At 39.9% G+C, this 21,532-nt stretch overlaps 1 protein-coding gene across 1 annotated transcript; it reads left to right on the top strand.

Moving 5' to 3' along the window:
- Positions 1-820: 820 nt before the first annotated feature.
- On the top strand, positions 821-20,351 carry WDR1 (WD repeat domain 1). The gene is made up of 15 exons (XM_072928005.1): positions 821-1,166; positions 1,439-1,560; positions 5,403-5,493; positions 8,258-8,405; positions 9,801-9,981; positions 11,782-11,859; positions 12,540-12,620; positions 12,739-12,972; positions 13,775-13,864; positions 14,730-14,884; positions 15,517-15,604; positions 16,608-16,718; positions 17,186-17,359; positions 18,533-18,677; positions 18,966-20,351. Exons 1-15 carry the CDS (start codon positions 1,151-1,153, stop codon positions 19,073-19,075), a joined length of 1,824 nt encoding a protein of 607 aa, XP_072784106.1. The 5' UTR covers positions 821-1,150; the 3' UTR covers positions 19,076-20,351.
- The last annotated feature ends 1,181 nt before the right edge of the window (positions 20,352-21,532 follow it).

Genomic DNA, 21,532 nt, shown 5'->3' with positions numbered 1-21,532 from the left:
GGCCTCAGGGGACAACTCAGGTGATATATTAGCAATTTGTGAAGCACCTCAGCAACATCTGGAGTTGAATGGCATAAAACCATAGGATATTATAAATGTAAATATATAAGGGATGAAAATTATACTGTCGTCGCAGGAGCGTAAGGCACACTCCCGGTATCCCACCAGGGACCGCCGGGGCACAGCCCGCACAGAGCCGCCTTTAGGGATGCCGCGGGAAGCGGCGGCTGCCGCACGGCGAAGGGCGGCGCCGGGAAAGGGCCGACACCGGGAAAGGGCCGACCCCGGGGCGGAGGGGCTCAGCCCGGACTGTGCCGCCGCACACCGCGGAACCCCCGGCCTGCCCCTGCGGAGTGCCCCGTGCCGGCCGGGCGTTCCTGAGATCCCCGCGGGCTCCCCCGTCACCGCCGGGCATTCCCGCCATCCCCGGGGATGTGCCCCGTGCCCGGTCATTCCCGCCATCCCGCGGATGTTCCCCCGTTCCCGTTCATTCCCGCGATCCCGGATGTTCCCCCGTGCCCGTTCATTCCCGCGATCTCGGGGATGTTCCCCCGTGCCCGCTCATTCCCGCCATCCCGCGGACGTTCCCCCGTTCCCGTTCATTCCCGCCATCCCAGATGTTCCCTCCGTTCCCACCGGGCTTTCCCGGGACAGGGCGGTGCCGGCGCGCGCAGCCCCGCCCGCGGCGGCCCCGCTGCGCACGCGCGCCGGCACCGCCCGGGAGCGCCGCGGCGAGGAGCGGCCCCCGCGCACGCGCGGCGCGGCCGAGGCCGAGGCCGGTCAGAGCCGCCGAGTGGCCCCGGCCCGGCCCGGCCCGGCCCGGCCCGCCCTGCGCGCAGCGCCCCGCGGGGCGGAGCCGCCACCGAGGCCGCCCCAGCGCGGCCCCGCCGGGCCCGGCCGAGCCCACGGCATTTCCGGGGGAGGGCGCGCGGCGCGGCTGGCGGGGAGCGGCGCGGCGCGAGCAGAGTTGACTATATATGGTCAAAGGCAGCGGAGAGCGGCGCGCGGCGCGGGCGCTTCCTGGTTCGCGCCGCGGGGCCGAGCGGGGCTGAGCGGCGGCAGCGCAGCCACAGAGCCGCCTCAGAGCCCGGCCCGGCCGCGCCCGCCGCCCTTCCCTGCCCGACGCTGCCGCCCGAGCGAGTGGGCGAAGATGCCGTACGAGATCAGTAAGCTGGCGGGGGCGGCGAGGTGCCGGGCGGGGACGGGGAGCCCCCGGAGCCCCGCGGGCTGCGGACCCTGGCGCGGCCCCGCGGGAAGGCGCGGAGCCGGCGGCGCCTCGCAGCCCGCCGGCAGCAACAAGTGACGGCGGCTGCCGGCAGCGCAGGGCGTGTGCCGGTAGCAGGGAGGCATTCAGCGCCTTCATTTCATTTTGATTTTTTAAAATAATTAATTTATATTATTTATTTTTTATCCCCTTTTCCCTTTTATTTTTCCATAGAAAAAGTGTTCGCCAGCCTTCCACAGGTTGAACGAGGCGTTTCCAAAATTATTGGAGGTGATCCTAAGGGCAACAATTTTCTGTATACCAATGGAAAATGTGTCGTCATCAGAAACATTGATGTAATGTATCTTGATTTATTTTGTTTTCTAGTGTGAAGCTTTCGCTAAGTTTCATTTTGTCTCCCTCCCCCTCCTTTAACAGCCTGTGCTTCATTCAGTCTTGGCGATTTTAATCGAGGTCACACATCCGTGATCAGCAGCGGGGGAAATAAGTAGAGTGCATGACTCAGGCATAGGCAGCGACTGTAAAAGCATGTAGAAAATCTCGGTAAAATGAGCAATTCTTTCCCTCTTCGCCTAAGATTTAAGAGATGAGAGACTGGTATATTCTGGTTGTCCCTGTTTATCTTCTTAGGTATCGCTACTATGAAGTTGCATGCTGTGTTTGCCTAATAAATGAGCTCTTCCCTCTTTGCTGTTTGGGGCCCTTAGCCTGTCAGAGAAGCATGTAAATACTTGCAAGCCTGTATCTTTAAACGTGTTATTCTTCAGCTTCTTTCCCCGCACCCAAGCCCCAACTCCAGGAATCAAAACACTTTTGAGTTGCTGGACTCCATGACAAACTGAGTGCAAGTTCTCAGCCCTGCTCACAGGGAATTTTGCTCATCAATTAAATGTTAGAATGCCCCAGTTAATGTTTTCAGTAGTGTAGAGGTTTGGGTTTGGTTTTTTTTTCTCTGGTTCTAACTAGAGAAATGTTAAGAGAGTTATTTCAATGATTTCAAATATTGCATCCCATTGAAAAGCATGGGGGAAATGTTGCATGTTTAGGCCACTGTCTTGCTACTGGTTTTTCAAAAACAAATTTCTTCAAAGTGCTTGTTCTTTAGAAATTAAGTTTTCCCCTAGGTTTCCTATTGCAGATTTGTCCTGCAGCAGGAAGGGCTGCAGGGGGAGGGGCAGGGCATACCTCTGGAATTTTTAGGTCTCCACAACAATGGATTTGTTTATGGCTGCTTCTGTAAATCACCTTTGTAAACTGAGCTGTTTCCCTGTTTTATCTCTTCATGCCCACTAAAGTCAGACATTTCTTCATTGTCATGTCATAACAGATAAGTGCTACTAATAACTTAATTCCTTGCAGACTTCTTGATTGCTATCAGTTTTGAATTCATCCACTTAAAACCAAAAGTAAGCTCACATTCTGGTTTCAGTGTGCCGGTATAATGTCTTTGTCATAGTGCTTTGCTCTTGGTATCAAGAAAAGTTCAAGTTTCTGAAACCAGAAGCCCCAGTTAAACCCTGTAATGGCACACACAATGTGATGAGAGAAGAGGGAAAAGCCACTCTGCTTACGTTACAGTTTCTGACCAAGTCGTGAATGCTGACCTTCTCCCCTGTACTGTCATTAATGCTCTTCTGACCCTGTTTTGGAGGTTAAATCGGAAGAAAGCAATTTGCTTGACCTGAATCAGCTCACTGAAGATTAGCCCAGTCCAAATGTGAGCCCCAGTGTGAGCTGGGGGGTGTAGGGGACACGGTGACCTGAGAACAGGCGAGGTGGGATTGTGGGAATTCAAATTCAAACTGTTTAAACTCTCAAGGGAAGGTGAGAATGGAAGTCACGAATCCTTAAGTTTTATGGTGCAGTTAATGCTGATAGGGAAATTTGCCCAAGTGAGGAGGGGAGTTTGTTGCTGTTAATAATTGACAGATGACTACGGAATATATTGTAGCAGTAACACAAAAACTAACCTAGGCCTGTGCTCCTGCTTTGGTGCTGGAAATGTTGCAGCTTGTAACCTGACTTGCAAGTGTGTCCACTCTTAGTTAAGAGCTGTGCCTTCTTTGCACCATATAGAAGCCTCTCTAATAGTTTGCAACAACTAAATGAAATGCTGGGGGGAGGTCTGTGTGTAATCCCTCTGTTCTCCAATGGAATGGGTTATTCTCTAATTAAAAAAAAAAAAGGGTCATCAAAATACAGTGATCACCTTTCTCTTTAAGTCTAAAGCTATCTAGCATTAGCTAATCAGATGAATATAGCATTCAGGGTTAATGCTTGATCTCTGAGCATGATCTAGAGACTTCCTTTAACAAGAAGTAGTTCTGGAGCAGTGCTGGAAAAGCTCTGAGAAAGACTAGTGATATTTTTAAGGTTTCATACTTCATTAATATTTTATCTTCATGAGTCTAAGACTACTTTGAAGCTTGGAACTGAAACTGCTCACTTTCATATGTGGCTCTGGTTTCAGTGTTTGACATAAGCCACATAAGCTTGTTGCTGGTTTAATCTAGGTACTACATTTGTCCCAGCTCACACTATAATTTTCTCCTTAAATATCTTTTTAGAAGTGGTTTTTTGGGGGTTGGGCCTGATACGAGAAACATGCAAGTTAGAAAGCTGACTTTACAAGCAGAAATAATACTATTGAATAAATAATGTACAATTTGACAGCCTTAACTTACTACCTGGTTTCTGGAATCTGTCTACTGTATCTTAAATTTGGATCTTTATTTTTCATGTAACCCTTTAAATTAGTGTCTCAGCTTAGTTTCCTGGTCTCTTGGAGATTCTTGCTGTAAAATAGCACCTACCATGCCATTAATATCAACATGCAGGGGGATTTGAGGTCCCTGACCATATAGGTGATGCAGATACAGAGTAGGGAAAAAGATATCTTGTCTTGCTCGGATGAAATCCAGTTGGGCACAAGGTGAAGAGGGGTGTGCATGCTGTAAATGCAGATGGTTGTGCCTTAAGTAGAGCTATAATGCACTCAAGCAATGCATAAATGCCGGAATGAAAAAGAATTCTTTTTTGCATGAGCAAGCTGAATTCTGTCTCCTGAGATGTAACAGTACTGCAACAGCAAGAACTCTTGTGAGCAGGAGACTGATTTCTAAAACAGAGCGGGTGTTTTAGTTTTCCCTGATTGGATGGCTGAGTCATACCATAACATCAGGTGGTTTTCTGGTTCAATTGAATAAATCTGTATTAATTATAGGAGGTAAAATAGAATTTTGTTTTGATCATATGAGTCAAGTTTCTGGATCTGGAGCAAGCCTGTTAAATAGTAGAAAAATATTTCTAAAGAGTAGTGTATTACTATTGTAGCATATATACACTGTAATTGAGAGGGCTACAGAATGACTTTTTTATACAACTAATTTGGAAGCAGTTTTTTGCCTTGATGTCATCCTTTTTTTGATTTGTGTGGTGCCTCTATTGTATAGCATTACTGATTCGCTGAGACATAGAGTTCATTTTATTGACCAACCTGAAATATCTGAAAACATAATTTAGACTGAAGAGCTAAAATATGATGGAGTGGCAGTGAATTTCTTTCAGAATTCCTCTACAACTCTTGATACCAGGTCTACTGGCTTTTTAAGCAGATTGAATTATCAAGAAAAAAGAGCAAGCCTAGCACATCTCATTGATTGTTGAGTGATTTTGAGTACATGGTGAAGATTAACAGCCATGTGTTATGGTTGACTGCAGGCTTAAGTTTTTAAGTTATAGTTGACTACAGTAGGATTTTAGATGTGTGCTGCAAATCACAGCTTGTATTTAGTACTCTGCTTGGGTGACTGCTTTATCCCTGGGCTAGCTCTAAAAAAAGAGAGCCTGATGCTTGGCCTGTTATTTTGGAGAGTGTTTTTCTACTGTTCAGCAGGCATTGGAGAAGAAAGGGTCCCAGCACTTCAGGTTTCCTTAAGAGGAAATCCTTTCTTGTGTCAGTTGTTATAAAGTAGTGTGTTGCTAAAGTGGTACCAGCAGTGTTCTGCAATGTGTACTGTGTTTCTCACTTTTAGACAGTTGCTCAATTTAAGCTGGAAGGGTTTGATTGAAAGGAGTGCAGGGAGAAATTATGAATTTTATTGTTGAATTTCTGATTTTATTCCTTTGAGAAGGAGGATGTACAACTTTGTAACTTTTATTTTTCCCTTTAAAATAGAATCCTGCAATTGCTGACATCTACACAGAGCATGCCCACCAGGTTGTAGTTGCCAAGTACGCTCCTAGTGGATTCTACATAGCATCTGGAGGTAAAGTATCCATGTGTGTGAGATGTGTGGACAGAGCTGTTAAAGTTACTGGCAAAACAGTAGTAACACTTCATGTGTGTGTGAAATATGCAGTCAGTGGGATGTGCTTTGGTGGACTTACATACAGGTCTTTGAAGGAGGAATGATTTCTGTCCTTGTTCCTCTAACCTCTTTCTCAGGCAGTGAGCTTAGTCTCATTCTTGTCTTTTTAAAATGTAGTATTTCAATAAAGAAAGAACCTGGAAATGAACCTTAAATACTTAGTGTGGTGAAGACTTGTGTAAATGCACCAGAGTGAAAAGTTATTTCTGAGATACAGGACTATTGTTTGTGATGTTAATAAACTTCAATATTTTATAGGCAGGGGAGGGATTATAAACCAGTGTGTACTCCTTTCTTTTCCCTTCTCCTGTCTTCCTGACCAAACTTGACAACATTTGTGACTTTTGTTACTTTCTTAACCTGAATTAAAAAAGCTTTCCTTGGCAAGCTAGCATAGAAAGAGGCTGAGTCTCAGTTTCCTTGAAATGCATATGAATCAATTGTCTGAGGAAGTGTAGTGTGAATTTTTACAGTGTGAATTTTCTGTATTATAGAAGTTTTTGGCTACCAAAGAACTAAACAAACCCTTTTTAATAGGAGCTTGCATCAAATAATTGACATTTTTTTCAGGAGGATTGGTATGCAGAATATTGATAAATACAATACTATAACTTGTGTTTCTTACAAAGGTTTTCAACTAATATATAGATTAAAAAAAAAAATGCTTGCCATTGTCAATTAAAAGTGCTTCAGAAGCAAGTAATGTGCCCAAACAGATATATTTTGTAAGTAATATATCTGAAAACATTCTGACTATGAGCCCCTCAGAAGGGAAGCACAGATTCTGGCAAAGATCTTAGTAGAATGGGAGTTTCAGCAATTTCAAGGGAACTGTATTTTTTTAAGTGAGAAATGTCCTGTCCTTCGTGGTTTCCTTCATATCAGAAAGCTATAATAGAAATAAGTATTTCTGGAGTACTGGGGAGCCTTTAAGAACGCTGATAGCAGAGCTTTTTTTTTTTTTTTTTTTTTTCTGTTTTCTCGCATTCTTGTCTGAAAGGGACCACAGCCAGGATTTTCTTGGCTCAGTCTTGTGTGTGGACCATGTGTCAAATTGAATACCCTCTTAAAATCCAATTTGCATTCTGTATTCTACAAATTTAGTGCTCTAGGTTTGTGCAGCACTTAATACTCAGAGTAACTATGTAATTTTTTCTTGCAGTCTGTTAGATTTCCAGTCCTTTGTAAAAGAACAGTAATAGATACTGTGCTAGGGAAGTATTCAGTTGATCTTTGTCATACCCAAGTGAAAGAGTTTAGGTTGCAGTATTTCCCTTAAAAAGTGTCTTCTGTGTGTCATTTATAAATAGTTTTGTGATACTGCTGAGCATGGGGTCTGAAGACAGATGACCAGGCTGTTTAAGCTGTTTCTAAGTATAACATGTAAGATTCATTTCTGTCTATAAATCTGCATTAGCCATGCAACCTGCATTAATGCTTCATGAGACAGACCTTTGGCATTATGCTTTTGGCTTTTATGGTAATTTCTCTTATTGCAGTCATAGCAGGTGTATTAATAGCATATCCTGCAAAGTTACAGCTCTGTGTCTTACCTGCTAATAGATAGAGAGTCCACATTAAAATTCTGCTTCAATAACAAATTCTCTCTATAAACTTCTGAATGTTCTTTTAGCAGAAATGAAGATCAGTCTATGACCAGGTCTGAAAGATGCAGGGTGGCTGTATGTTTAAATTGAATTATAAAGGTGCACCAGTAAATGGTGAACAGAATTTAAGCATTCTACAGAGGTAAAAGATGCATATTTTAGCACGTGGTCTATTCTAAGACAGTGGCTTTTTGAAGGGTACAATACACACAGACTTTGTTGTGTGGGTTTACTAGGGATGTGTAAATTTGTCTGTGTATAGAACAATTCCTCCAGTTACAATCCTTCACCACAGTAATTGCTCTGAGTAGCTCTTGGGTTTTACAATACTCAGTGGAAACAGTGAGCCAGGGAGCTTTCATTATCTTAAGTCTTAAATTGTTAACTGCTTGGGCTATGTCTGCTGCTTTTGACATTACAGTTCCTGAATATTCTGTTGCATTCAGGCATCCACACCGTTAAGTGTGTACATGCTTCTGTATAAAAAAGTACAGTGATGTGCATGAATTGAGTTCTGTGGGCAGAAATCTCTTTGTACATTCCATATACCTGGTATTTGTATGCAAAGCAGGTCTCCTTTGAAGGTACAAATTGTAGTTCATGGACCACTGTCCACTGGACTGCTCCCTTCTTGTAGGTGTAGGGTGGCTTCCTTCCCAGGGAAGGGTCAGGGAGCTGTCTTGTGGCTTCTGGGCAGGGTGGGCCTGGCTTGTTCTTTGTGTAACAGATACTTAACACACACCAGCTGATAACATTAGAGTTCCTACTCTCTTACTGTGCAGTTTTGTCACAGGTCTGCAAATGCTTTATCTGTCTCTTGTATTTGGTGCTGCATATCTTGAATCGCAATATCTGGTTAGAAACCTAATTTATTGAAATGGATACTGTCTTCAGCATTCCTAAATAAAGACATTTGTAGTAGTTGTAATAGGGTAAGGTAGGAGGTCCCTAGTACAAGTCTTCAGTGTAGCTGAAAATCTCTACTCTGGCAGATTGATGAGTCATGTGACTGAGTCATGCTGGAACAATAGTTATATTCTATTTTATTATGGCAGATGTCTCTGGAAAGCTGAGAATCTGGGATACTACACAGAAGGAACACCTACTGAAGTATGAGTATCAGCCATTTGCAGGAAAAATAAAGGACCTTGCATGGACTGAAGACAGCAAGAGAATTGCTGTGGTTGGAGAAGGAAGGGAAAAGTGAGTAATTCTTTTGTGTTTGTATGTGTTTATACATACATACATGCATTTACTCTGCATGTAAACCTCTGCATCATAACAAAGCAAGTTCCTTGCAGAAAGCTTTTAATTCTTCAATGGAATGAAGTCATTGCTTTTTCCCTGTCTTGACTTCAAGTTGTGCTGTTCTGCAGAAAAATTTTCTATGCAGTCTATGACATCTGTAAATTAGTTGGGAAACACAGTTCTGCTATAATTGCTTAGTTTAAAAATTGTATGGGACTTGTTTCTTAGAGGTAGGTGGGTATTATATTTAAGGATAACTATTTGATTTTTTTTTGTCGAATTCTGATAGGGTGGGAAGAGGAAAACATGATTTTTTTTTCTCTTCCTTCACTTACTGGATTCATGGTCTTATTCAATTGATTGAATAAGAATTTAAAAAAAGTGTATCCGAATTTTCTCCTTTGGTAACTTGTCTATATTTTTAGATCTTATGGTAGTTTAATGAAAGAACAACAAGCAATTGTCCTTTACCTGACTAAATGAGATGCTGATTTAGGTTTGTGTCCTCCATTTAATGTTCAAAGACTTTTAAAGCAGAGTCCAGACCAGGTAGTCTCATGCCTAAAAGGCTGAAAAGCATCGTGTGGTGCTGTTCCCTAGTCCCCTGCACCGTTTTTCAATCCCTGTCAGGTACTGCGTCCTTGAAAAGACTCTTTGTCCTCCATTGCTCCTTCTGCCCCATCTCCTCCTCGGTAGATGCAATCTGTGTTTGCTGTCCTTCAAAAATGTGGCCAGCTTCCTATTAGGTGGATGCACTTTCAGTCTAGAATATTGCTGAAGGGATTCTAAAGAAGGCCTTTCAAATAGCAATGCTCTGGCAGTTTAGTGCCTTAGTATTGATTATACTGGGTTTTTTTAAGGTGATTTAGAGTAAGAACTGTCAAAAAAGCATTTGAAACTCTTCTTCCTTAAACCTTTAAGTAATAATATTTGTAAAAGTGATGGTACCCAATCTAGTCTAAATAGTCAGATAACTGTGATCCAATGTCATTGTTATCCTAGCTTTCTGCAGTCTGTGTTGTGGCTAGGCAGATGGAGTAATTTACTGCTTTATCTTATAAACCAACAATCTTAGTGAGGAATATACATTGGATCTCTGAATTTTAGAACCTTTATATGCAAAACCTGATCGTTTGTCCCCTTTAGCAAATCTGCAATTGAAGGTTAGAATCTCTCACCAGCAAAATCTTAAATAGCCTTCAGGGAACTATGATGCGCTTGCATGAGATTAATGAGATGACCTAATTTCTTTTCTTTGAGTGCACTCAAATCTGCAGTTTGCAGATGTTCAAGGAGTTAATCTACGTGTAACTTTTATGAATTGTAGTTATTGTGGGCTTTTCTAACTAGATTTGGAGCAGTGTTCCTGTGGGATAGTGGCTCTTCTGTTGGTGAGATTACTGGGCACAATAAAGTGATCAACAGCGTGGACATTAAACAAACAAGACCATATCGGCTGGCAACTGGCAGTGATGACAACTGTGCTGCTTTCTTTGAGGGACCGCCATTCAAGTTCAAGTTTACACTAAGCGTGAGTTGAAGTTTCGATGTGGCTCTGTTAAACTGTGCTATTTCCAACAAGCTTGCAGTTCTTACCACAATTAGCTGTTATAACAGAAGTTCTCAGTTCCCCGCTTTGAAGCATAGCTGCTGTCAAGTGACTTTCTTAAAACAATGTATAATTAAATGTTTGTCTCAGGCCAAGAAAGCCAAAATAAATGGTTGGTTAAAAAGAGAACCTGAAACACTTTTTCCAATATTCTATTTTCATTGTCACTAATCTATTGAAGGGATGAAGTAGGCTGTTGTGTTGGCTCTATTGATGCTTTCAGAGCTCAGTTTCTCAGTGCAGATGTGTGTAGAAGGTGCATGATTCAAGAAGTGTGGTGATTTTTAATGTAATTTTCCAATCTGATAAAGACTGCTCAAATCTGAAATCCCAGGGCCACTTAGGAAGGGTGAGTGTAGATGTTTGAAACCATAACTTGATTTCTACTTCCGGAATGGGTATGCAACTTGTGTGTTCAGTTTTCTGTTTCTACGTTCTTTTTAACTTTGTTTCTTATTCTACTTGTTACAATCACTTACATGAAACAAAAGCTGGAACTACCACGGGGAAGGTATTCATTGTTGCTTAAAGCCAAAGAAAATAAAAAGCCACAAGCTTCTGCAGCTGTTTTCATGGCAGGAGATCTCTTGCCTCAAAAAAAACTATTGCAAAAATACTGGCTATTACTGCAGTAGTAGATTCAAAATGTTCAGTTTGTATTTTAGTTTTAAAAACAGTGTAGTAGGACTTTTGTTTTTAACACATGAGCCTTGGGTAGTCCTCATATGCTGACTTTACTAAGGATTCCATTCCAGTTCTAGAAAAGGAATTGTTTTGAGCTCTACGATCCAATGAAATGATGTAGTTGCCTAATATATTTCTGAACTTAAGCTGATACTTGTATTTTGCTAAGCTGGTTCTTCTGGAACTCTAAAGTCCAAATTGCTTACCAATGCTACTTAGACTGGTATGTGATGCAGTCTTCCTTTTAAAGTGATATTTAGGTTGATATATGGGATTCTGTTATATGGTTGAGATTGGAGCCTGCATTATCATCCAGGAAAAAAAGTCTAGTTGGTGAAAGTAGGTTAGAACCTGCCTTCCATATTACTAAAAATAATCTTCCAAATCTCTCTGCATGGGAGCTTTGGCCTCATTGTGGTGCTTCCATATTTAACACGTGTTTTCTAGTTTGCATGGTTTGAATAGTCTCCTTCTTATAACTCATCTATGTGGGGAGCATACATCAGTCTTGCCTCATTACTTCACAGAACTACCACTAATGCAGTCTCCCAGGAATGGAATTTTAATAAAATAGTAACTAATTCCTCATGCCTGTGCTTTTTTTTCCTCTTGCAATAAGAAGGATAAAATACTCTTGTGTGTATAAAACTCACTGCGCAATGAAGCAAGAGTTGAATTTGGGAGAATGTTGCAGAAGAATTCAGTCACCACTGAGGAGGAATCTCATGTTTGCATGTAGGCTGCATCTCACTTTTTTTACTACTTATCCCTGAAACTGGGTACTCATTCTTCTGGTATGCACTGAGTTGTTTTAACTACATTGGTCATGATGTCAGTGGCTTCCCAGACTGTTCTTGGCCCCATGATTCTCTTAAGATAGAGGCTAAACTTGCCTTGTAGCAATTATCTACAGCAAGCATCTCCTACACAGCTAATTTATGGCTCACATGTAAAAGAACTTCATTGTTACTAGATTGTCTTCTATGTAAAGCAGTCTGTTATTTTTTTTGTTTGCTGATTCTTACTTTTTTTCTACAGGACCATACACGGTTTGTGAACTGTGTGAGGTTTTCTCCTGATGGGAACAGATTTGCTACAGCTAGTGCAGACGGGCAGGTAAAAGACAAAGAACTCTTTTAATATTGATTTCAGCATGAGAAGATTTTCTTGTACATTTTGGGAATTGGATTAGTATTGTAAAATCCATGTTGCTTCTTTTTTATGCCTCAAATTTAAACTTCTAACTATCCTCCTGTAAATCTGTAATAACTGGTAAGTAGTAATAACCATACTATTCTTACTCAGAATTATTCCCTGTTCCATTTCCCTACCATCCTCTTACAGGTTATTTTGGCAGGAACATATTGGACTCTTGGAATATGTATGTAATGATCCTGAGAGATCTAGCTGAAATAATGAATTCATAGATAGCAACCTAGCTCCATGTGTACTCCCTACTGATAAGGGCAGGTTGACAATTACTCTTTTACCATAAGTAGCTTGTCCTTCTCAGAGGGTAGACTCCCATGACAGCAGTGCTAAGCAGCTGCTATCACAGCAGGAGACAAAACGGTAACATTTTCCAAAATTTCAAATGTCTGAATCCAAAGAAAAGGGGACTTGCTGCGATTATTTACAATTTTCATCTCAATCATTTAGTCTAAATTATTCAATGCAGCATAGCGTATGCCTCTCCTTAAAAAGGGCTATAGTGTTTCAAAGTATCAGACACTATCTTGGGGCTTTTTCTATTACTGCTTTTCCCTGTAAATCATATGTCTTTGTGCTCTTTTAAGATTTTTGTCTATGATGGGAAGACTGGAGAGAAAGTGTGTGCTCTTGGTGGAGGCAAAGCACATGATGGAGGTATTTATGCTGTAAGTATCACTTGATTTGTGCAGATGATCTGTAGTGTTTCATTACCCAGTTAATGAACTGCAAAGTCTTGGATTAATAAATGCATTTACTGTCTTGTGGTGACATTTGTTTTTACAGATTAGTTGGAGCCCTGACAGCAGTCAGTTGCTTTCTGCTTCTGGAGATAAAACTGCTAAAATCTGGGATGTCGGTGCTAATTCTATTGTAAATACTTTTAACATGGGATCAAACGTGTTGGATCAGCAGCTGGGTTGCTTGTGGCAGAAAGACCATTTACTGACTATCTCCCTGTCTGGCTATATCAATTATTTGGACAAGAACAATCCAAATAAGCCTTTACGTGTCATAAAGGTAGGTTAAAGTTCTTTTGCTGCATGAGTTTCTGCAATAAATGACTCAGTGATTGAAGTTGTAAAAATGGAAGAGTAACTGTCGAAAAACAGCTTTGTTAAATTAGCATTGCCAAATGAGCTATGTGTCTTTCTTGAATTAAGAAATTACTCTTTACACGGGTGAGACTGTGCTTTGTGCAAATACCCAGACTGACTATTTCATTTTAATTAATGTTATTGGCTTAACTTTTGTTGCAGCTTTTAAGCATTCTTAAGATGAGAAAAGAAATATGGCATAGATAGAAAACTATCAGAGAGGTCTCATTCTCTCAGAACTAGTGTATTGTGGACAAGGTGATTAGGGTTACTGTGCAATCAAACTTTAATTTTAGGATTTAAAAAGTTGACTGACACTAGACTCTCTCTCATGGGAATTTACATTTTTACATGAACTAGAAACAATGTCCCAGATTTTTGCCATCACTGCTATAATTCTGGAAGTTCATGTGGGTACATGACCATATTTAGTCCTCTTGCCTGAGTCATAAAGTGCCTGAAAAGCAGTGATGAAAAGGCTAAGAAAGTATTTTGGTTCATTAAGCTAATAAGGACGTCCGTGGTGCTTATTGTTTCTCATCAAGGACATAGCAATAGCAGTGCTATAACAGTTAAATGACTGTAAGATAATGTTTTTTGCACTGGGTGACTTTTAATGCTTGTGAATGGCATGTTATTTTTTGAATAACCTATCATTCTTCTCAAATAGGTGATTGTATGTGTTAAAAAATGCTCATCAGTAATTATTTATGTCCCATTCACAGGGTCATAGTAAATCAATTCAGTGTCTTACGGTGCACAAAAATGGTGGAAAGTCCTATATTTACTCTGGAAGTAATGATGGTCATATTAATATCCTTTAAATGATAGTGGTACTTGTTCTAGTCTTAGTCTGATATGAGAGCTCATTGGGAGAGGTAAAAAAACCAGCTTTGCCAAAGACAAAGTTTAATGGACACAAGTGAATATTTTGTCTAAAGTTTATTTTGCTTTCCCCTAATACCTGTTTTTATAGCTGCATTCACACTTTCCTGCTAGCCAACTCTTAATTTTCAGTTGTTGATTCTTCATAATAGGAAGCTTGATAGTATGGAGAAGCAAGTAAATATATAAATTAACCACTTAAAACATCAAGAAACAGCAATACCTATTTTACACTTATGACAAAATATGTAGAAAGTTATATTTCCAGCATTCTGAAGCTTATAGTTACAACTAGAGTCCTTTTTCCTGCCTTTAAAATGGTGACATGTTGGCATAAACTCTTATAAATATAGGTCCTGTTTCTTTTCAGACCTGTAATAGCCTGAGTAGTTCACATGATGTTAATATATAAAATGAGGGAAAGCCAGTGTTACAAGGGCTTCTATATAAAATTCTTTAAAAACTATTTTCTAGTCTCAGACCTAATGCTAATTATTCCAGTATTTGCTACCATTTGGGGTAGATCATTTATCTCACTACAGAATATCAGAGTTTCACTTAATAAATATTACAAGGTTGCCCATGGAGCTTGTAGAGTCTCCATCCCTAGAGATACTCAAAACCTTACAGAGCCCTGCAGCCTGTTGTAGCTGACACCAATTTGAGCAGCAGGTTGGACTGAATCTCAAGAGGTCCCTTCTAACCTTATCTGTTCTCTCAATTATTTAACTTTTTATGGTGTGGAATCTGACTGTACCAGTATCTTCAAATGTTCCTTAATTCTATTATGCACATTATTGGGATTCTGAAACTGGAGAGAATGATGGCTTTTCTGGGAAAGGCCACACAAACCAGGTTTCTAGAATGGCAGTGGATGAAATGGACCAGCTGGTCACCTGCAGTATGGATGACACTGTGCGCTACACCAACCTTAGCAAGAGAGATTACAGGTTAGTTGAAATGTTGCCTTTTATTGCAGTATAATTGTTTTACAGCAAGATTGTTGTTGATTTTATATGGTAAATATAAATGCTGGAGTTTATTTAGGTTTTATGTTTCCATGGAAAATGTAGAAATGATTACTGTACCAACCCTGTGCTTTTTTCTGACAATGAGAAATGCATCCCAGGCTTTTCAATTTGTTTTATCCCTTCCATGGGTAAGATGGAGACTTTCTTGTACTGGATGACTTAGAGGCTTTGGAAGGGTATCTGCTTTGTCATTCATAAATGCTCAGGGATAGTGGAGATAAATGTGTTTAGGAGGAGTGGGACAGCTGTTTCTTCATGGAAGCCAGAATTTAAAGAATCGTGTTAAGATAATCTAGTTAGTTTAAAAATTAAACTGTAGTATAGTAACATTGACTTTCATTTCAAAGCTATGCTACCTGATTAAGATAGTAAAGCTTTAAACACAAAACAATAGGAAACTTTGCTGATTAGATAAGAAAACTAAGTTATGCATGTTCTTGATGATTCATGGGTGATTATTTGAATGGGCAATTTAAAATAATGGTAGACATGGAATAATTTATTCCTGCTTTGTCCTTCCTGCTTCTCCACCTTGGCAACCCCTCGTCCAGTGGCCAGGATGCTGTGAAAATGGATGTTCAGCCAAAATGTTTAGCTGTGGGTCCTGGTGGTTATACTGTAGTTTTATGCATTGGACAAGTAAGTATTAGCATGTAGGTTAGCAACTATTGCTGTGTTAATAATGCCATGTATGGTAACACTTAACTATTTAGTATGGGATTACCTTGCACATCTACAGAATTTCCTTATAAGACCTATAAGGAAGATAATTCAGCAGGATACTTGATAACCCTTGTCTTTCTGCATCCTGTACCAATTTCATATTTATGTATAGATTTAAATTTCAGAAAGTCCCTTGTGTGGATGTATCTGTATTTGTTATCAATACAGATTTGTGCTGGGAGGTTAAACCTCAGTCACACTCTTGCCAGATCTGTTCAGTGACACAGTTTTGGCAAAAGAACGTTTTTCTCCTGCGTTTTATTTTTTTGCAATTAATCCAACTAACCAATTAACTAGTGCTGTTGTACAGCATAAGCAGCTCTAGATCACTTGCCATTAGTGCAGATCACAGAAAACTGTAGGCATTGCACCGAGGCGCTCTTGTATCAAAACATTATTAACTTCTATTGATTTATGCTTTCTGCTTGGCTGCTGGTTTTGTGTTTGGGACATTTGATAATGTTGTCCAAACCTATTTTCATGTGAGTTAATCCCAGTTAACCATAGCATAGAACTGGATAGGAAATAGCCTTTAAGGTTTGAGACTGCAGCATTAACTTGCTACTTATTTGGTCCCGCCTCCCTCCCTTTAACAATGAACCAGGAAGGGAGTAAGCATTGCTAAAAATACTAGTTTGTCCGTGTTTATTTCATGTTCAAACCAAGTGAAGCAAAGCTGAAGGCAATGGAGAATGCTCTGCACTATGTAATTTAGAACAAACAAGTACTTCAGTACAGCAGATTAGTCACCACATATGTAGGCATTTCTTCAATTTTTTTTTACATTAAACTGTTCTGTTAGGATGAAAATACAATAAACAGCCGAGCAACTAGAGGGAATTTGTATTTATGAGTAAAGTAATAGTTTTATATTGGGTACTTTGAAGAGGGGTCTTAGTTTCTGGTTTTCTACTTACAGGTTGTCTTGATGAAAGATAAGAAAAAATGTTTTGCAATTGGTGACCTTGGCTATGAGCCAGAAGCTGTAGCCATTCACCCCACTGGAAGTACAGCAGCAGTAGGAGGAGCGGTAAGGTTGCACTTCCTAAAACTGTACTACTTTGAACAGAAGTAACAGAAGTTTTTAATAATAGTAGGTGTGTTGTGTTGAGAAATGGTAGGTGATAATTTGAACAACATCTGTATTGTTTAAGTGTGTGTATTTGGTGTTCTTGGGCTTTCATTCCCTAGGTTCTGCCACAATTGTGACCTAAAGTCTATTTCACTTCTTTTTGAATTGAATCTTTTTTTCCTGTATTTGCTGTTTTGAAATTGCCAAATTGTTTTTATCCAGTGTGTTCTTGAAGTTGGCAAATTATAGAAAATGGAGTTTTTTTCCACACTTGGTGGATTGTAGCCAGCATAAATGACTGGTTATCTAAACCTTTTCTTAGCATAAGCACTACCAGTCAGAATTAATGCAAAAAGTTTTAGGAACTCCTCTTTCTATTGTAAAATGTATGTTCTACATTTCTCTTTTGTTGCTATTAATTGCAGGATGGGAATGTCCATTTGTACTCAATCCAAGGAACCTCTTTGAAAAGTGATGATAAGACTTTGGAAGCTAAAGGTCCTGTTACTGACCTGGCTTATTCTCACGATGGTGCCTTTCTTGCAGTCTGCGATGCAAACAAAGTTGTCACTGTCTTTAGTGTTGCTGACGGCTATGCGGTAAGAGATGTTGTAATGAGAGTTTTCTTTGTTTAAAAACAGACGGACAGCTCATGTCTAAAATCTGTTGTAGTGAAGGTGGATGTAGCTGCTGAGGCTTAATTGTAAATCATTGATGTAAATGTAATGTTTCTGTGACTGTCTGTTTACCTGCTATTTTGGGCTAGTACTGGTATTTACAGGAACCTGTGTGAGCCCTCCAGACTGTTGAGGAAATAGTTGAGGAAATGTGCAGCATGGGTTGGCTGCTGGGAAAACACTGAAACCCATCTAATAACAAATGCGTAGTTAAAGCAGGGAAGGAACTGGATTTCCACAGACTATCCATAGTTAAATACAAAAAGTTCCTTTGGGTCTGCCGAACCACTGGTTTGTTAGTTTGGAATTTTTAAAGGAAATAACAAAATACATGCCATGTCTGTTAGAGAACTTGTGTGCATTTTTATAAAATGGACAAGAAAGTAGGCTCAGTTTGATAAGAATGCAGTAAAATTCAATTATGTAAATAAAGCAGACTTGCCAATAAAATTCTGCTGGCTCTGGCACACAGTTCCATGGTAAGTACTAAGCTGTGCAAGGGATATGCTAGAACAGAGACTCTTGCTTTATCTACCAATCTAAAAGTTAGTCTTTTCACTAAAAACCAAAAAATGGGCAATTTCCACTTTTCAGCCCAAGCAGTCAATGTGTATCAGCCTGTAAACTCCTTCAACTTTGACTAAACAACACTGAAGTAAAAACAGGATGGCATTCCACAAGAAAAAATTTCATTTTCTGAGTAAAAATTGAAATAATTTTGCCTTGCGAAACATCTATTGGATTATTTTAGAAATCTCTAAATTGCATATGCCCTTAATGTATCAATCTTTCATAGAAAAATGTCTTAGTGGTTTTTTTTGTTTGTTTTTTTACAAAGGGGGTTTGTATTTTATTGGCCTGCTAAGTATTTAAATAAATCACATAAAATGAAGCCACCACTTGGTTTACTTAGTGGATCCAATCTCCATCTGAGTTTTTCAGTAGCTTGTCTGGAATTTTGCAGTAGCTTGTTCTGATACTGCACTTTGAAAGCTAATGATTTCCTGAAGCAGCTTTAGCTGGAATAATATCAGAATATTTAATAATGGCAGCTTTAATATTGGAATAACCTTTGTCTCTCTGATTTTCAAATAGGAACATAATGTCTTTTACGGACACCATGCAAAAGTTGTTTGCATTGCATGGTCACCAGACAATGAACACTTTGCTTCTGGAGGCATGGACATGATGGTGTATGTTTGGACTGTGAGTGATCCAGAGACCAGAGTCAAGATACCAGGTATGTTTTCTTCAACATGCTACTTTTGAAAGTTGTTGGTAGTTCTTGAAATCAAACACTGTTTTGTAGACTAATGGTAATCAGGCTTTGAATGTTCCCAAAGTAATTTAGCCTTTATGTTAATCTCTGTCTAGCCACACTAGCTGCAGTTCTTCTGTTATTTTTGTATTTACTTTTAAAATCCAATACTAGTATTTAATGCAGCCAAAAATCATATTTGGAATGTGCTGAAGTTACCTTGTCAACCCAGCCTTCCTAACTCTTTTGTTACTTTGCACTGTGATACAGATGCTCACAGACTACATCATGTAAGCGGCTTGGCGTGGTTGGATGAACAAACTCTGGTAACAACATCCCACGATGCTTCTGTTAAAGAGTGGTCTATCTCCTACAATTGAAATAAGCCCCCTCTTTGGAAGGACCTAATCAGGGACTAGAACTACTGCAGTGGAACATAGCATTTCTTTTAAAAAATCTGTATTGGCCTCTGGGTCTGCTGTCATATCCTCATATCTTTACAGGGTGTTCATATCTGTAATTAAATGTACTTTGAAAGCTTTAGCGAATAACAGTTTGCACATGAAAAGCACTTAAATTATGTCTGGAGCTTAACCTTTGTGCTGAACATTCCAGAGGCAACAGCCAAACAAGTTGGTGTGCAAGGTTCAGGCGTGAAAGATTCAAACTCAAACCAGTTGTTCTTTTCTTACCCAGAAACATAAGACTGTACAGCATGAGAGTAATACTTCTCATTTTTCTAATTACAGAACATTTCTGTACTAACAGTCATAGTAAGAGTATTTAGTTGTGGTCTGAAACCAATCAAGCTGTGTGCAGCTACTGTATATTGCTTTGCTTCTCTATACTGCACCAAACTGTTGCCTCAGATTTTCTCCTCCAGATAAGAAGATGGGGTACATACATAATAAACTTTTTATGTATTTCATGTCAAATCTTTGTGGTTTATTTTAAGGTGGAAGTGTGGGATTTTAATGTACTTACTGTTGTGGGTATAATGTTTACAAATAATCATTGTGGCAACTTGTTGCTTCAGGAACACAATTGTTGCTTCCGTGAATTAAGACTGTCTCATCATTTCAGTGTCGGAGAAAAGCAATCATTCTGTTTTAAAGATTATTTTCTGTTTGAAGGAGAAGCATGTTATTGTTTTAAAAATGCAGTACTTCTACCACCTTTTGGAAAATACAGGAATTAAACAAAGTGAAGTGTTGTTATGACTTAAAGTGATTTTTGAGAAGATGGTGTTTGCTCAGTCAGTTTTATGCCTTTGCATGTGCAGAACAGTTGCATGAAAACGTTACCTCATGCGAAGAGATCCTGATGTTGTGTTTAGTTCCCTTCTCACACTCCACAATAGGTTTTAGTGATTTGAAGCTAGCAGTCCAGCAAGGGTGGAGGAGGACACGCTGATGCAAAGTAGTAGGAAGATTTGTTACCATCTCGGGTGGCCAAAAAGAGCTGTTGCTGTCTAGAACCTTGGAAGACTTAAAAAATTTTCTCTGCTAAGTCCCTATCACCACCACCACCACCTTTCCAGTTGTCTTTGGATTTTATTAAGCTTTCCTTTCTGTGTGGACTCGCGTGTTTTTTTTACCAATCATATTTCTAATGACACTAATTATACAGCAAATAAAATGCTTTTGCTGCTTCTCATACTGTGGCCTATTGCTCAATTGCTGAAAAAAAAGCTGTACAAATATGAAATGCTGGTGAAACATCTTTTGAAAAAGAAAACATTTATTTCTTTTTAGGAGTGGTGATCCAAATGTCCTAGCCTGCAAACCAACATCTCTGATGGAACAGTTGACATAAATTTTTATTTTTTTTCTTCCAAGAAGTAGGATGTTTTGCACCATGGTTTCTTTGTGTTTACTGTGTCCCTCTACTAGCAGTTTTGCATGTTATTCTTCCTAACAATGCAAGGACAAGTTTTGGAAAAGGGTGTGTTTGATATTTAGTTCAAGATCCAAATGAGCAAGGTTTTCTCAGTGTTTAGCCCCTAAAACTTGTTCTGCTGTTGCATAGGGACTGGCACAGCAAGCAATTTATCCATTTTTCCTGAGTCTGATCTGGAAGAGTTGCGATTGAATCTGCTCTGTGGGTTCCTGTGCTTGATGAATCCCTGTCATTTAAGTAGTTATAAGGGGGAAGAGAGGAGGAGTTAAGCAGTTACCAGAGCTTGTGCACTATGCCTGAAAGGTGATGTGAAGGATGAGCTATTCTTTGATTCCTTGAAGACCTTGTAGTACTGCTTCTGCAGAATGCCTGTTAGCTGGAAGCCCTGCATAGAGTTGTGTGTTTGCATGGCAGTGAGGGTGGCTGCTCGTGCTTCAGCTTCCACTGGATTTGTTTATTGGCAGATGGCCTGAGCTTCTAATTCCTTAAGAGCTAATATGGTCTTTGTAGTTGGCTAGTAAATCCTGACTAGAAAACTGAAAATATATTCTGCTATTGAACCAAATATCTTGACACAGGTTTGTTGTTGATCCAGTGTACACATACCACAAACTGATTTAAGGAGTCTGGCTGTACTGCTCTGAATCAGGCCCCTACATTACTTGTGTTTGCCCCAGACTGCAAATGTCTTGTGCTAAACTCAAACCCCTTGGCCTGCCCTTGAACAGAGAAGCAGGAAAATAAGACAGGATGGTCTGTACAGATTATAGTGACTTCAAAAGGAAATGGTGATACTTGTCATGAATATGAAATCAGGCTCAGAGGATGCAAATTAAAAAAAAAAAACAAAAACAAAACAACAACCCCATACCTTGCCAAAACTTAAAAGCACCTTATGTGTTGCTATCTTAAGAGCTGTATTTTAATATTAGTTCAAG

Source organism: Taeniopygia guttata, chromosome 4 (assembly GCF_048771995.1).
Source record: "Taeniopygia guttata chromosome 4, bTaeGut7.mat, whole genome shotgun sequence".
Taxonomy (NCBI): Eukaryota; Metazoa; Chordata; class Aves; order Passeriformes; family Estrildidae; genus Taeniopygia; species Taeniopygia guttata.
Note: the sequence above shows the minus strand (reverse complement) of the source record. Positions and strands in the feature narration are given on the sequence as shown.